Below are 17,333 nucleotides of genomic sequence, written 5' to 3'. Positions count from 1 at the left end.
TTGATGGTATTTGGTTTGTTCCCATTTAGGAACAAGAACGCCATCCTTTGGGTATTTAATGTTTTGTTCACTTTTTTCCCACTGACCTACTAAAAATGGAATCTGCTGAACCTTTTTTTAGTTAATTTTTATAAAAAAACGCTGAAAATCCAGAGTTGGTTTTTACTAAGAAAGCTGATGTTTGAGAGAGAAAAAAAAACTACTTACCCACTGAACAAATAGTGATTTGGGAAAGCCGAAAACAAACATTATGATTTTAGCTATGCTGACGTTACATTAGGCTACCGTATACGCGTATTGCCAGGTCAATTGGTGGAAAATGAGAAAGCCGAATTCTGCATGGCTGAAACAAAACGATTGGATTAACGTTTCTTCCTTCTAGAGACGACCCAACGTGATACTCGTGATTATTCTGTTCTCTTCCGATAGGATTCCTGATGTCCTTGTCCTTGTTTCTCCAGGCGACGTTTCTCCCAAGCCAGAAACATCCTCGTTTTCTTGGTGTTTCAGACATTTAGATGTCATCAAAGAATGTCTACGCTACTCAAAGCGTAGAAACATTTGCATGTGGAAATGTTGGTGTTGTGACTCTTTAAACCTTGTAGGAGTGGGGAAGGGGGACGGATGTTTGTGAACCTACAGTTATACATCACAACAATCAGGTCAGAGTGTATGGAGTTATGAGACCAATGTACAGACCAATATTTATAGTAACGATGACGATACTTTTTACCAAAGAATAAAACTCGTACCCGAAAGGTACAACTTGTGAACATACACACAATGTATATATGTGAAGTTTCTTGACCTATGACAAGAAGCAAATCTGTTGAGCGATGATGCTAACGTTCTGTGTATAGAAACAGTGACCTTGTTGCGACCCAAGAAGGTTGAAACGCGAACACACATATAGATGTCTCTTAACGAGTGATGGTTGGTTGTCATGTTTATCTAACTCGAGTTAGTAAACTTCCAATTCTATAGACACAAGGTTTTACCGAGTATCTTTTACATTTTATAACTTACGAGAGTTAGATAAACATAATCAACCATCATGAGTTCCGATCAGGGAAACAACTACGATGAACTCTGACGTCGACGTCACAATGGAAGACGACGTCGAATGACGTCATATTTAAAAGATTGACCAATAAAATGAAGTATGTCCATTCTATATCAGTAAAATGGTGTCAGAGTTTCTTCAAGTTGAGTTTGCAATGTTCATATTTTATGTTTTTCTAACCAATGGTTAGGCCCTAGCTCTAATCACGGAATTATATTAGAATACACACGTAAGCTTATCTAAGTCCGTGCTCTAACAAACCTTTGATCAGCCAGAATCGGGGTGTTACCCACTAGTGGGTAATCTAAAATGTTTGCAGGTTTATCCAATGATTGAGGAAACCTATAGTGGTTGTGGAAGAAATTAAGTTTCATGATGTGCAATTAGTTAGGTTGCCTTACAAGCGACAGCTCAGTGTAGGAGATATCCCTTTAGCTCAGCGATAGAGCATCGGGCTGGAGAGCCAATGGTCGTGGGTTCGAGCCCCAGCGACGGCACTATCTTCTTTTATCAATATGCATTGTCCTGCTAGTAACACGCACAGCTGTGGAAGTAATAGACAATCTTAAATTTCCAGTCAAGTTACAAATTGACCATCTATAACTGAATTAACAGAACAATAACAAGCAGTCTTATCCTTCTTTTATTTTTTTATTTCATTTTTATTGACAAAGTTAAACTCAAGTGAATGTGTTCGGGCCTTTGATGTCTACTTAACACATTGATATACACTTTAAAAAAACAATCCGGTGTATATTAAAAACAAAACGAAAACAAAAAGCAACAAATAAAAAACAGAAAAAATGTTAGGGTCTCAATTAATTGTTCTATTAAAATAATTATTAGAATTAGTTGATTTTCAAATGACAAAAAAATACTACTACTGATATAATCAATGGTAAACTCCAAGTTTTAATTGGCATGTACTTTTTCAATGGTCCCAATATGAATGTTTCCATTGTTATATTTCGTCCGACTGACAGTGGCCATGAGGATTTTTCGGTTTAGTGGGTAAAGGTAGATAACTCCTGAACAACAAATATGACGTCACGGCTAAATCCTGTAATGGCGCACTGCATGGAAAACTATTTCCTGTTTGCAGGTTTTTGCTGTTTATGAAGCAGGTTATCCACAGGTAACTTAAATATTGTTTTATGTATGCACATAGCAGTTCACAATGACACTGACGCTGGCTGTTTCCTACTCTTCAACTTTTGAAGTGCATTAAGTATCCGGAATTTTATTTCAAGTTCCCTGGTTCGGAAACGGGAAGTAGGACCAGGAATTTTTAACTAGATCTAGTGAAGACACCCATGAACAGTATTCGTGTCATTCTGTGCATTCAATGTCAACACTTTATATTGCTAATGCATATAGAAGTTTGTCTCACTGCAACGTTTTAACAATTACATGTCATGGCAGGGTCTATAACAATACTGTAAAACAACATACAACACTTTCTAGTTCTTTTTACTTCATCATCATGATCATCAGTTTTTTTGGGACATCAGTTTTTTGCATGGACCAGTGTTATTTTTACAGTATAGTTAAACTGGCTAAAGATCTAATGGCCAGATAGATCCACTGATTGAGACAGCATTTATATTCACAGTCATGAGTTACTAGACTCATAACATGACTCTATTTTTTGTTGTTGAGTTATATTCCATGTTCAAAGTGGGATTTCGAAATTTCATAAAAAACTGTTTGCAAAATATTTTCCGAATTAAATATGTTTTTTGATGTTTATAACAACCTCCAAATGTCAAAATAGCCATTCATGTTTATAATCAGTCTAAACACTGAGTAAAAATAAAGGCCTCTATAAACTATTTTGCAAGCTGGACTGATTCTGCGGATGAAAACAATGTTTTTGTTTTCGCCGGAACCATGTGTGATCGCTTTAGGTCAAATTGTAGCTTCGTATTTCTCGGACCAGGGCTCACGCTGTCAGTAGCCAAAGTCGGCATTGGCTCTTTTTGTTTTTTAATTGGGTTAAATCTATCTATCCACTCACTTGTATTCTGTGGCCGGGACCTGAATTGTGTATACTTGATCAGGGCCGGCGCAGTTCAGAGTGCGCTGTATGACTGCAAGCCATTCTTCTCCCAATAATCTGCATACCATCTCTGGTATTGCTTTTGTCTTAGTTGTCAATAGGGCTGCAATGGTTAGAAATAATGCCAGTCGGAAAACTGTGTATGCCGTATCCGAAATGAAACTGGGTAACTATGTTTTTTTGTTCCATGAAATATAGCCACCAATAGCCCCTTATTATCCTCTCGCAATGAAAGTTTGAAGGGGATACAGGAATCTGCCTGTACGCACATACGTACGTATGTTACACTCTTTGTCATCACTCTAGCGACTTCATTCCTCAACGGAATTTCGTGAAACTTCATACAAGTGAAGGTCAAGGTCACTTACTATTTTTTAGAAAAAAAACTTTGTCATCACTCTTCCGACTCCATTCCTCAAAGTAATTTCATGAAACTTATATTGTAGTATGTGCCAAATGTCCATAGAATGGACACATGCTAGTAGCTCAGGAAATAACATCAATCGTCATTCAATGTAAATATGACAAAATCATAATATAGAAACTTGTACGTACGTTATATATTACATCCTATCGGAGTGTGGAACATGGACGTTGAATCACAGACAGACCTGTATTGTCAGGAAACGACTGTTAACATTTTGATTATATAATTGCACTCTGACCATTGATCGCTGATTTATTACTTTCTTGATGTGTTAATCCCCCCTCTGCGGTACTTCCATCAATACTCTGGAGAACATACTGTTTTCGGCCTACATACTAACCTCTATTTAACAGTTTAGAGAAAAAATGAACTTGATAATCAATACTAAGTGAGTGATGTAGGCCCATTGGGCCTATTGCTTACTAGAATACCCTGTTATACAGCAAAAGTAAATGAAACCTACATGTCACATGACTGACTTATTGTTCTGTCTCTTCAGTGCTCTTGTAATAATATAACAGACTTTGAATAATATAAAATTTATTTGTGTTCACATTTATGTTAACATATTGGAGAAATTTCATGCAAAATACTTTAAGAAATATAGACAAACAAGTTTAAAAATAATATTTTGAAACCTTTTATGTTTACATAAAATAAATGATATTGAAATGAAAAAAAATGGACAATTACTTTCAGATACTTACTTTATATTCAAAATTTCTATATTAGTAATAGGACTATTAATCATAGCCTTAAGCGATATTGCATAATTCAACATGAACCCAAATCTGGGTGTACATTCTGTTTTTAGATCACCTGCTTTCAAGGTCACAGGGGTCAAATATGTAAATAAATCTTCTGAAAAACCAGGCCAATATTGATAGCCAGTAGCATGCTGGGATTAAGTGCTATTAAGTTACCTCAAATGTATAACCTTGACCTATTTTCAATGCCACAAGACCTGAAGGGTCAAATGTGTTAAATGCATTTAGAGAACTTCTGATGAATAACCAAGAGGCTTGGGGAAATGATATTTGGCTGGTAGCATGCTGAGATGGAGCGTTGTAAAGTTTCCTTAAATAAATTACCTTAACCTATATTCAAGGGGCCAGGGTGGTGATATTTAGTCTTTCAAGGTCATGGGTTAAATTTGTTATACCTTTTCACAACTTCTTCTGAGTAAGTAAGTGCCTAGACTGGTGATATTTGGCCAGTAGCATGTTGGTTTGCAGTATGGCTTTCAATAGAATATCTTGTTGTCATAGCTTAAATATCCAGGTGAACAATCAGGCCCTCTTGGCCTTTTGGTTTTTAATTTGGGACAGTCTTAGTAAACAAATCCTTACAAAAGCAGAATCACATTTAAGATAAAAAAAATCTTAAAACTAAATTTATAGCATTGATATAACAGCTCTTAAATCTTTAAATCTTCTTCTGTAGGAATGAGAAGATTTTGTCAAGATTTGCTCTTGATTATCATTGGGACAAAGGAATACAATTCTGTAGAAAGGGAGGGTATGGCCCCCACCCCTTGGGGACAGCGGGTTGGGGCCAAATATGGGAAATAGAGGTACATCTTGAAAATCCCTCTTTAGGGGTTTCACTGGTTGCAAAAAAAACCTTGAATTTGATGCGTTTCATGAAAATTACTTGTTTCTTTGGAAAACCCACTGAAAATGAATACAAGTCCTTAAAAAGCCCTCAAATTTCATTTTTTTATGGCTTTGTTAGATGGTTTCCTCAGTATAAAATTATTTTTTGTTTAAATAATTCTTTTACCTTCATAAATATGTAACGTGGAATACCTCCAGCTGGTGATGGCTAAGGATAAAGTTGAAATAAAACCAAACAACAGTAAAAGTTTAAGGGGTTTTAATACAAAATTATATGATTTTAGGTACTGTAGAAACCAATGTCCTGTGGTCTTGGCTAAGATTCAAACAACCCTATCGCACTGCATCGGTTATTCGTAGCCAGCGTAGTGTTTAATGCCAATTACCCAGCGACCTCGCAAGGCCGTGCCAGTCAACGTAAATACCCGCCGACACCCTGAGTACCACAACAGTCTATTGCTAGTCTGCGAAAGTTACTCTTCCGTCGCCAACCGCCGCCTTATTTCTAAGGCTGGCGTACGCTCTTACCTTAACTTAGTCTTTACAGACTGACATACCTTCACAGACTGCCCCCTGTGCGCTGGCTTCCTGTGTTTAAAAAGACCAAGACCACGTGACTAGACAGGGTTGCGCATAACAAGTGTATAACGCTTATAACTTTAGAAAATAATTGCTTCACGCTTATAACATTGGCATAATTGATCATCACATATAGACATAAAAATAATTAATATTAGACATAAAACAACACAACATGTAACACTTTTAGATGAAAAAGATATGCATAACCCATATCGATATAATAAACAAATGATTGCATAACGCCTATAGGCCAATGTAGGCACCCACACAGATACCCGTGTGCTGTATAGCGGTATAGTCTGTTCCATAAGACATAACGTATAGCGGTATAGTCTGTTCCATAAGACATAACGTATAGCGGTATAGTCTGTTCAATAAGACATAACGCCTATAGGCCATTGTAGGCACCCACTTACAACACAGATATCCGTGTACTGTATAGCGGTATAGTCTGTTCCATAATACATAACACCTATAGGCCAATGTAGGCAACCACTTACAACACAGATATCCGTCTACTGTATAGCGGTATAGTCTGTGCCATAAGACATAACACCTATAGGCCAATTTCAATAAGACATAACGCCTATAGGCCATTGTAGGCACCCACTTACACCACAGATATCCGTGTACTGTATAGCGGTTTAGTCTGTTCCATAAGACATAACGCCTAGAGGCCAATGTAGGCACCCACTTACACCACAGATATCCGTGTACTGTATAGCGGTTTAGTCTGTTCCATAAGACATAACGCTTATAGGCCAATTGGGCACCCACTTACAAGACAGATACCCGTGTACCGGATAGCGGTATAGTCTGTTCCATAATACATAACACCTATAGGCCAATGTAGGCAACCACTTACAACACAGATATCCGTGTACGGTATAGCGGTATAGTCTGTTCCATACGACACAACGCCTATAGGCCAATGCAGGCCCCCAAATCCAACACAGATATCCGTGTACTGTATAGCGGTTTAGTCTGTTCCATAAGACATAACTCCTATAGGCCAATGCAGGCACCCAATTACAACACAGATATCCGTGTGCTGTATAGCGGTATAGTCTGTTCCATAATACATAACGCCTATAGGCCAATGCAGGCCCCCAAATCCAACACAGATATCCGTGTACTGTATGGCGGTATAGTCTGTTCCATAAGACACAACACCTATAGGCCAATGCAGGCACCCAATTACAACACAGATATCCGTGTACCGTATAGCGGTATAGTATGTTCCATAAGACATAACGCCTATCGGCCAATGCAGGCACACACTTACAACATAGATACCTGTGTACCGTATAGCGGTATAGTCAGTTCCATAAGACATAACGCCTATAGGCCAATTGGGCCCCCACTTACAACGCAGATACCCGTGTACCGTATAGCGGAATAGTCTGTTCCATAAGACATAACGCTTATAGGCCAATGTAGGCACCCACACAGATACCCGTGTACTGTATAGCGATATAGTCTGTTCCATAAGACATAACGCTTATAGGCCAATTGGGCACCCACTTACAAGACAGATACCCGTGTACCGGATAGCGGTATAGTCTGTTCCATAAGCCATAACGCCTATAGGCCAATTGGGCACCAACTTACAACACAGATACCCGTGTACTGTATAGCGATATAGTCTGTTCCATAAGACATAACGCTTATAGGCCAATTGGGCACCCACTTAAAACACAGATACCCGTGTACCGTATATCGGTATAGTCTGTTCCATAAGACACAACACCTATAGGCCAATGCAGGCACCCAATTCCAACACAGATATCCGTGTACTGTACAGCGGTATAGTCTGTTCCATAAGCCATAACGCCTATAGGCCAATTGGGCCCCCACTTACAACGCAGATACCCGTGTACCGTATAGCGGTCTAGTCTGTTCCATAAGACATAAAGCCTATAGGCCAATGCAGGCACCAACTTACAACACAGATACCCGTGTACCGGATAGCGGTATAGTCTGTTCCATAAGCCATAACGCCTATAGGCCAATTGGGCACCAACTTACAACACAGATACCCGTGTACCGGATAGCGGTATAGTCTGTTCCATAAGACATAACGCCTATAGGCCAATTGGGCACCCACTTACAACACAGATACCCGTGTACCGTATAGCGGTATAGTCTGTTCCATAAGACATAAAACAACTGACGGAGTGTATTACGTTTCAAATATATTTTTGTCAGTTTATCACAATTTTTGTTATTCATGGATATATTAAACAACTCTATATAATTGCTGGGAATGTAGAGATATCTACCGGCCTGATGCCGAGACAACCAGGGTTAGAGTTTAGACAAGTGCAAAAAGCTGGCTCACTTGCCCCAGACAAGCGAAAAATGAACTGTTCCAACCATTGAATTGGAAGAGTTCAAATGTGTCTTCAGGGGTAAATGAGTTAAATTAATCTTCGTTTTGAAGAGAAAACTGACGGTAGAATGCTAGCAGTCTCTCAATCACTGCAAGCAATTTTTCAGACTTTAGGACTGACGAAAATAACTGAAACTCCTGCTAAAACATATAACAAGGATTTACTTATTGAATGAATGTATGCACCAGTTAACAAATGAAGGACATCGTTTTGGCCTGAAAAAACATCTGTTTATTAACAGGAAACTTAAGTTGCACTGGTGTGACAACAAACAGAAAAATCTGGATCTGAATTCCAGGAAGCAATTGAAAGATAAATTGGATTAAATAAATACAAATATGTAAATAAATACAAATATGTAAATAAATAAATACAAATAAGTAAATAAATAAAAATATGTAAATAAATACAAATATGTAAATAAATACAAATATGTAAATAAATAAATTCATTCATCACTGTTATAGTAGTTAAGTACATTTTAATATTGCAGTTACTGAGTAAAAACAACTCTTAAAGTATTTCATGAAAATTTATATCATTTAGAAAAATCTGTCGTTTAGTCTGTAAAATATGCATTGTATGGGGCAAGTGATTGCAATATCCGGGTGAGTTATACAGGCCCTCAGGGCTTCTTGTTATTTATGTCAAAAAGGAAATGAGACCAACTTGTATTAGTTGTCGTTTTGTTTGTATTTAATTTGTTCACTTTTAATTTTCAGTACAGGTGCTTCTGAGAAGAGATATCAACTCTTGAAACCCCAACACAACTTGTTAACAAACCATCTCAATAGGACGACAAGAATTGTAGGCGGACAGGATGGACGGCGAGGTCCACCTGTACACGGCCATGTTTGGTCACGCCCCAGAGAAAACGGGCAATGAAGATGAGGAACCGGACTACATCAGTATAGATATTGGGGACATCCTCGAGGTGAAGGGTCCACGTCCGACCACCAATGATACCTGGATGAAGGGGCATAATAAAAATAAAGGCACCACTGGATTTTTCCCTGGTAACTTTGTGGAATATGTAGGACCCGCTCCGAAAGTAGAACCGCCGGCGCTACCAGGTTAGTCAGCTTTTCTATTTTGATTGTTTATATTTTTTACAGGCAACAAGTAATGTATTTATTTCAGCTTTGTGTTTAAATACAGTCAAACTTCGATGTTTCAAACTTTGCGGGACCATTGGGAAAAATTTGAAACATCAGAATTCGACTGGAGAATGTTAAGCATTGAACATTTAGATACTATACATCAGACAGAATGTGATTTAATTTTAAATGGATAAATATAGATTTACAGTAATAAGAATAACATGTTTATTCACAAGTGATCTTATTGAATTCAACATTTCCTCGTTTGTCACTTAAATTTCTGGAGGCTGATGTGGTCCATCATGTAAGCCATGTTGTTGTAGTGATTTGGGAAAACATTTAAAACAATATCGGTTTAACACCCTAAAAATATGTTAAGATACATGTATTTCTATTGATATTTGCTAACTTAAATACATCACGTATAGGCAAACTATGCTTATCTCTAACAGCTCTGGTTGTAAAGGCAAACGAAGAATCACAACCTAAACATGTAATTAGTACCAGGAAGTCTGATGTATCTTAAGACCTTTTGTTGTCATTTGTTCAACACTGTGATAACTTCCTGGTGCTTTTTATCAAACACCTGAATCATTGTAAAATGAGAAAGAAGTGGTAATTTCCATTACTGTGCACAGTTTGACAGTCCCTACATTATAGGAGAAAGGTGAATCGGCATTGTTACAGCAGAACTATAAATAGAATTGCATGTATGCAAAAATTCAGTACTTTTTGTATGAGTTGGTATATACTTCACTGTACGGCAGTGAAAATGTTAAGTCAGTGATATCACTCGGATGAAATCATTGCACATGATTCATAGTTTATGACCTGGCTCAAACTTAATGAGTTAGTATAATCCCATGTTTAGTTAAAATCAGAGTTTGTGATATTTTCATCATTATCGAAAAAGAGAACATGTATTTATTAGGGCTTAAAAAGGTCAATCTCGGATAATATGCACAAAATGCTGATATTTCTGTGTTTCAAATTAATGAAGCTTTCAAGCTGGATCCAGAATCAAGCTTTGTAAAGCCTGTTAAGCTCAACGCAGATTCATGAAAGTATTTAAAAAAAGTGTTGACTCTAAGAATGACAATCACATTGAAATTAAACATATCTAAATTACATTATCAGAATTATACATGTTCTTATGAGCAAAAGCAAACAAATATTTGAAAATGTTATGATTGAAACAAAGGTTGTAAATATTCCCTTTTTTCAGACATTTTGAATTAATAAATCATTCATAATTAGGCTGTGTACAATCAGGCTTAGATGGAGAGGTTTTCTATTTACTGGTATTTACTTCATAATAATAGTCAGATAAGCTTAGTGAGACTAAGTATTTGTGACCATATATCTGAGGGCTGACTACATAGCATGGCAGCATTCTCAAAAAAGTATTGCATCATTTCACTGTTTCTCCATAATAGACTTCCAGTGAGATTTGGCCGAGGATATGACTGCTACATACCAAGTTTATATTACCATAAAGTTTGTCGAAAGGTAAACATTGAGTTATATGACAAGATGTTATAAGAGTTGTCTCCCTTCCACCTTTATTTGAGTAACGAGACTCAGTCCTGCTATACAGTACAATGCACCTCTTCCCAGATGTTCATTTACTGGTAGTTATGATTTTCTTTCAGATAGATATTTCAGGCTTTAGAATAAGGTAAAATGCATGAAAATAAGTAGTTCAGTTATCCTATTTTAATTATTTAAATGACTTAAAATCTGTTTGTTTACCATCCCTTATATAAAGTTAAGTGTTATTTGCATCATGAAGCACAATAAACTATTTTTCGTGTGAATATGACCACATTGTATTCAAAATTGTACCTGAAGAAACACTGATTATCTTAGGTATTAAAGAGACTTTTTTCTCTGAAAGAAAAGTGGCAACCTCTGAAAGGTATCTTCCTAACTGTTATTTCAATTAGTTTACAAAGATTTAACATAAAATTGGATGGTAACAATCAATGTTTTATCAAGGGCTTTTCCAAAATAAGAAATAGTTACACAATTATTTTAAGATCCTTTTAAGGGGTCCAACACAATTTGGCCCTTGGTATCAGGAGACAAACTCACACTAACACCCTAGGGGTGGAACGCTCTAGACCTCACAGCCGAGGAAGGCTTGTATCAGTGGCATTTAATTATCAAAGCTTCATTACAATTCAAGAAAATGTGTTTCTGTGAAACCAAGGGAACCAAACATGATTTTTTTTCTGCAAAAACGGATTTTCCAGAATATCAATGCTAATGGAAATCCGCTCTATTGAGGATGAGTAATCCTACACAAGATGAGTAACTGCGGTCCGAGTGAGTAACTGTTCAGGGAAATTAAGTTATAAAAAAGTATGAAATGGTACCTAGTGGTAAGATGTTGTTTGGAGAGACAACTGGTTGTGTTATCCGTAGCCGAGTTTATCAGTCTGTTTTTGTAAAAATGTAAAAAATAATATGCTTCCGTTTGTGTAGTCAGAATTATATGTAGAACCATGTCAAACGACAAAAAATGATACTGTTTTATCTGAAAACTTCATACGCATTTTATAAGAAGAAACAAAATTGATTTCAAGTTGTGATACATATCTTGTATTTACGCTAGAACCTGCAGACATTTTTCAATTGATGCATTTTGCGTGACAGCAAATTGATCACGCTAATTGAGTTTTAAACCTTATGTGAACTGTTACGATCATTTCACGTCATAAACCATGTTCCATGTGAATCATACACTCTAGGAATAGTTGTTATGAATGATTGATGTTAGCCTTTTTGGACTGAAGCTGGGTTTTTTAAAGCTTTTTTGAACTGAAGCTGTCTGATAGCCTTTTTGTACTGAAGCAGTTTTGCTAGCTTTTTTGGATGAAAGCAGTTCCATAGATTATGCATGAAAATGGATTTTGTTTGCTTTAGGTGGTAAATTGATTTTAAAGGTATCACTTGAACAAAATATTGATTTTTTTCAAATTTTATATTTTAATGATGGACTGAATTTAAAAAAAATGAAGATTTACATATTTTAAAGTGTAGATTAAAATGAGTCTTGTTAAATGAGCTACCACTGGTCACTTTGTTCTGCTAGCCTGTCAGTGGTTTGGAGAATAGTTTTCCCGTTTTCTATATAAAATTTTCTCCGAGGAATTTAGTTAGAGCCCACTGCATCTCTATCAGAGTGTGTATTTTCGGGTGGCTGTGTGATAGGGACTGACTCCAGACTGAGTGATACATTGTCTAGACTGACATGTTATAATGGGGTACACAGACCATTGTCCACTATCTCTAGTCCTGTTCACAATATATAGAGATACCTAGGAGACCTTGACCTCTATCAAAGTCAAGGTCATCATAATCTACTGGTCAGATTGGTATCTGAACCCTTTGTTACCACAAGCCTATAGAGGAAACAGATTAGGTTTGATAATTTCCTAAGCTCAAGCATGTAGAGAAAACAGATTAGGTTTGATAATTTCCTAAGCTCAAGCATGTAGAGGAAACAGATTAGGTTTGATAATGTCCTAAGCTCAAGCATGTAGAGGAAACAGGTTAGGTTTGATAATGTCCTAAGCTCAAGCATGCAAAATAGGGTTATCATATCGCCAATACAATTTCAAAGCAGGGCTCTAGGGCAGCTATTTATATATCTTAGTCTACTATAGGTGTAAACATGCATGATTATGAATACAGGAGTTTAAAAGTTCTTATTCAAAAGCTTTTATTCTAATTCAGATTTGTAATATTAAGGATGCAGATGCTTGCTGAAAATTAATTTGATTTCATGTGTAAAAGAAAGTTTGATGTATGTGTTTTGAATACGAAAACTACAGATGAAAAAAAGATGAAGGTCCGGGTTCAAGGACATCAGCTTTGTTGCCTGTGCATTAAAATGCCTCCATGACCTGCTTCTCTAGTTTTCTTTGTAAAATGTCACAGCAGTTCTAAACTTGTTACAGAAGCCATTTGCTCTGCCAAACTTCATTAATCATTTAGTAAATGAATTCAATAATAAAATATAGTGCAGGTTTATAATGGTAAAATATCTAATTTAAGATATTTAAATTTTGATGGCCTGATATATGTTTAATTTATTGTGCTCCTGAGTTTGTCATCTGTCATTGATAGATTAAACCAGCCTACTCCCAGGTAAGCACAGGTGTCCTGTGTTTAAAATGATGGACTGCTGCGCAGTTCTTGTGATTTAAAGCCAGCATTTGTGTAATTCGTAGCAATAGTGAGGAGAAAAGGAGCCGAATTTGTCAGAACCAAGCCTTAATGCTCTAAACTGACCTAGTTATGACTAAACTCGTTCAATTTATTCATGGCCCTAGGCACTACCATTGACGCAATTGACACGGGGGAAACAGCCAGTAATTCTTAATCTTCTATAAAATTGTCACTTTCATGTTCAGTCACTGAGACATGCAGCGTGCGTTGCGCACTCTGGCTTGCTTGTTATCTGATGTATGCCTTGTGATGCATGCGCCTCGCACACAACTTGTACTACCACCATTGATCCGTGGGGATCAGCATGCAGGAGGACTACCACCATTGATCCGTGGGGATCAGCATGCAGGATGACTACCACCATTGATCCCTGGGGATCAGCACGCAGGAGGACTACCACCATTGATCCCTGGGGATCAGCACGCAGGAGGACTTCCACCATTGATCCCTGGGGATCAGCACGCAGGAGGACTACCGCCATTGATCACTGGGGATCAGCACGCAGGAGGACTACTACTATTGATCCCTGGGGATCAGCATGCAGGAGGACTACCACCATTGATCCGTGGGGATCAGCTTGCAGGCGGACTACCACCATTGATCACTGGGGATCAGCACGCAGGAGGACTACTACCATTGATCCCTGGGGATCAGCATGCAGTAGGACTACCACCATTGATCCGTGGGGATCAGCATGCAGGTGGACTACCACCATTGATCTGTGGGGATCAGCATGCAGGCGGACTACCACCATTGTTCCGTGGGGATCAGCATGCAGGAGGACTACCCCCATTGATCCCTGGGGATCAGCATGCAGGAGGACTACCACCATTGATTCCTGGGGATCAGCATGCAGGAAGACTACCACCATTGATTCCTGGGGATCAGCATGCAGGAGGACTACTACCATTGATCCCTGGGGATCAGCATGCAGGAGGAATTCCACCATTGATCACTGGGGATCAGCATGCAGGAGGACTACCACCATTGATTCCTGGGGATCAGCATGCAGGCGGACTTTTCAACTCTGCTTCAATAACAGCATATTCAAAGATTGATAAAAAAACCCTGTTAAGATTAAATAAAAAAGTAACTTTTCAAATATATTTCATTTAAATATTAGTGTAATTTTGCTATTTTAGTATACATTTGAAATAATCTTGCCTCTTTAAAAAAATAATTTCATATCATAATCATTAATATATTATAACTGTTAGTTGAAATCAGTTTTCTGACAGACTGATTTTGATTCGTTAGTAATGAAATTTTGTTATTATTTTTTTTCTTTCTCTGATATTCTGATTTTCAGAATATATTTGATTACTATTTTTCATTTTTATTCAGTGAAACATTAGAAAATCTAACTTATGCATTTAAAAAAAAAAAATGTTGAAATTTCGGCACAAGTTTGTGAAATGCGAAACAAATCTTAAGCAGTAAAACCTGGTTGAATCAACCTAATTGGATTTAGGATATAATGTTTAGTTATTTAGGGAGTTGGATTTAAAAGGGATTATCTAGGTGGGCTTTGATTGATCCCAATTNCATTGATCTGTGGGGATCAGCATGCAGGAGGACTACCACCATTGATAATTGGGGATCAGCATGCAGGAGGACTAACACCATTGATCCATGGGGATCAGCATGCAGGAGGACTACCACCATTGATCCCTGGGGATCAGCATGCAGGAGGACTACCACCATTGATCCGTGGGGATCAGCATGCAGGAGGACTACCACCATTGATCCGTGGGGATCAGCATGCAGGAGGACTACCACCATTGATCCGTGGGGATCAGCATGCAGGAGGACTACCACCATTGATCCATGGGGATCAGCATGCAGGCGGACTACCATCATTGATCCTTGGGGATCAGCATGCAGGAGGACTACCACCATTGATCCCCAGGGATCAATGGTAGTAGTCCTCCTGCATGCTGATCCCCAATTATCAATGGTGGTAGTCCTCCTGCGTTCTGATCCCCAGGGATCAATGGTAGTAGTCCTCCTGCATGCTGATCACCACGGATCAATGGTGGTAGTACAAGTTGTGCGCGAGGCGCATGCATCACAAGGCATACATCAGATAACGGAATTCCTCCTGCATGCTGATCCCCAAGGATCAATGATTGTAGACCGCCTGCATGCTGATCCCCATGGATTAATGGTGGTAGTCCTCCTGCATGCTATTACATAAGTGATAATACTGTATATTCTCTATATATAGGTTTATGATGGGTAGTCTTTGTTATATATAATGTGGAAGGGAACCCTGTAAGTTTAGTACATAACAACCCTGTAAGTTGAGTACAGAACAACCCTGTAAGTTAAGAATAGAACAACCCTGTAAGTTTAGTACATAACAACCCTGTAAGTTGAGTACAGAACAACCCTGTAAGTTAAGAATAGAACAACCCTGTAAGTTTAGTACAGGGTTGTTCTATTCTTAACTTACAGGGTTGTTCTGTACTTAACTTACAGGGTTGTTCTGTACTTAACTTACAGGGTTGTTCTGTACTTAACTTACAGGGTTGTTCTGTACTTAACTTACAGGGTTGTTCTGTACTTAACTTACAGGGTTGTTCTGTACTTAACTATATATAACAAAGACCACCCATCATCAACATATATATAGAGTATATAAAGTATTATCACTATGTAATGTTCCATTACACATTATATATAACGAAGACCACCCATCATAAAACTATATATAGAGTATATACAGTAGTATCACTTATGTAATGTTCCCTTACTGATCCATGGGGATCAGCATGTAGGAGGACTACCACCATTGATCACTGTGGATCAGCATGCAGGAGGACTAACACCATTGATCCATGGGGATCAGCATGTAGGAGGACTACCACCATTGATCGGTGGGGATCAGCATGCAGGAGGTCTACCACCATTGATCCCTGGGGATCAGAACGCAGGAGGACTACCACCATTGATCCCCAGGGATCAATGGTGGTAGACCTCCTGCATGCTGATCCCCAGTGATCAATGATAGGTTTATGATGGGTGGTCTTTGTTATATAATGTGTAAGGGAACATTACATTAGTGATAATACTTTATATACTCTATATATATGTTGATGATGGGTGGTCTTTGTTATATAATGTGTAAGGGAACATTACATAGTGATGATACTTTATATACTCTATATATATGTTGATGATGGGTTGTCTTTGTTATATATAATGTGTAAGGGAACCCTGTAAGTTTAGTACATAACAACCCTGTAAGTTGAGTACAGAACAACCCTGTAAGTTAAGAATAGAACAACCCTGTACTAAACTTACAGGGTTGTTCTATTCTTAACTTACAGGGTTGTTCTGTACTTAACTTACAGGGTTGTTCTGTACTTAACTTACAGGGTTGTTCTGTACTTAACTATATATAACAAAGACCACCCATCATAAATCTATATATAGAGTATATAAAGTATTATCACTATGTAATGTTCACTTACACATTATATATAACAAAGACCACCCATCATAAATCTATATATAGAGTATATAAAGTATTATCACTATGTAATGTTCACTTACACATTATATATAACAAAGACCACCCATCATCAACATATATATAGAGTATATAAAGTATTATCACTATGTAATGTTCACTTACACATTATATATAACAAAGTCCACCCATCATAAACCTATATATAGAGTATATACAGTATTATCACTTATGTAACATTCCCTTACACATTATATATAACAAAGACCACCCATCATCAACATATATATAGAGTATATAAAGTATTATCACTATGTAATGTTCCCTTACACATTATATATAACAAAGACAACCCATCATAAACCTATATATAGAGTATATA

At 37.5% G+C, this 17,333-nt stretch overlaps 1 protein-coding gene across 3 annotated transcripts in view; it reads left to right on the top strand.

The window, feature by feature from the left end:
• The first annotated feature begins 2,109 nt into the window (after positions 1-2,109).
• LOC110448330 (phosphatidylinositol 3-kinase regulatory subunit alpha-like) overlaps positions 2,110-17,333 on the top strand; it is a 204,576-nt gene continuing 189,352 nt past the window's right edge. For 2 of the 3 annotated variants that reach the window (XR_002462701.1, XM_021494506.1), the window contains exons 1-2: positions 2,110-2,198; positions 8,863-9,213. Coding sequence is in view for 2 of the 3 variants with exons in the window: in XM_021494506.1 (XP_021350181.1) it covers positions 8,961-9,213 (253 nt within the window). In the remaining variant the exon portion in view is untranslated. The remainder of the gene's footprint in view (positions 2,199-8,862; positions 9,214-17,333) is intronic. The other variant, XM_021494507.1, reaches the window with a different exon arrangement.

Source organism: Mizuhopecten yessoensis, unplaced genomic scaffold, assembly GCF_002113885.1.
Source record: "Mizuhopecten yessoensis strain PY_sf001 unplaced genomic scaffold, ASM211388v2 scaffold4001, whole genome shotgun sequence".
In the NCBI taxonomy this organism is placed as follows: domain Eukaryota; kingdom Metazoa; phylum Mollusca; class Bivalvia; order Pectinida; family Pectinidae; genus Mizuhopecten; species Mizuhopecten yessoensis.
This window is presented reverse-complemented; position numbering and strand designations above follow the sequence as displayed.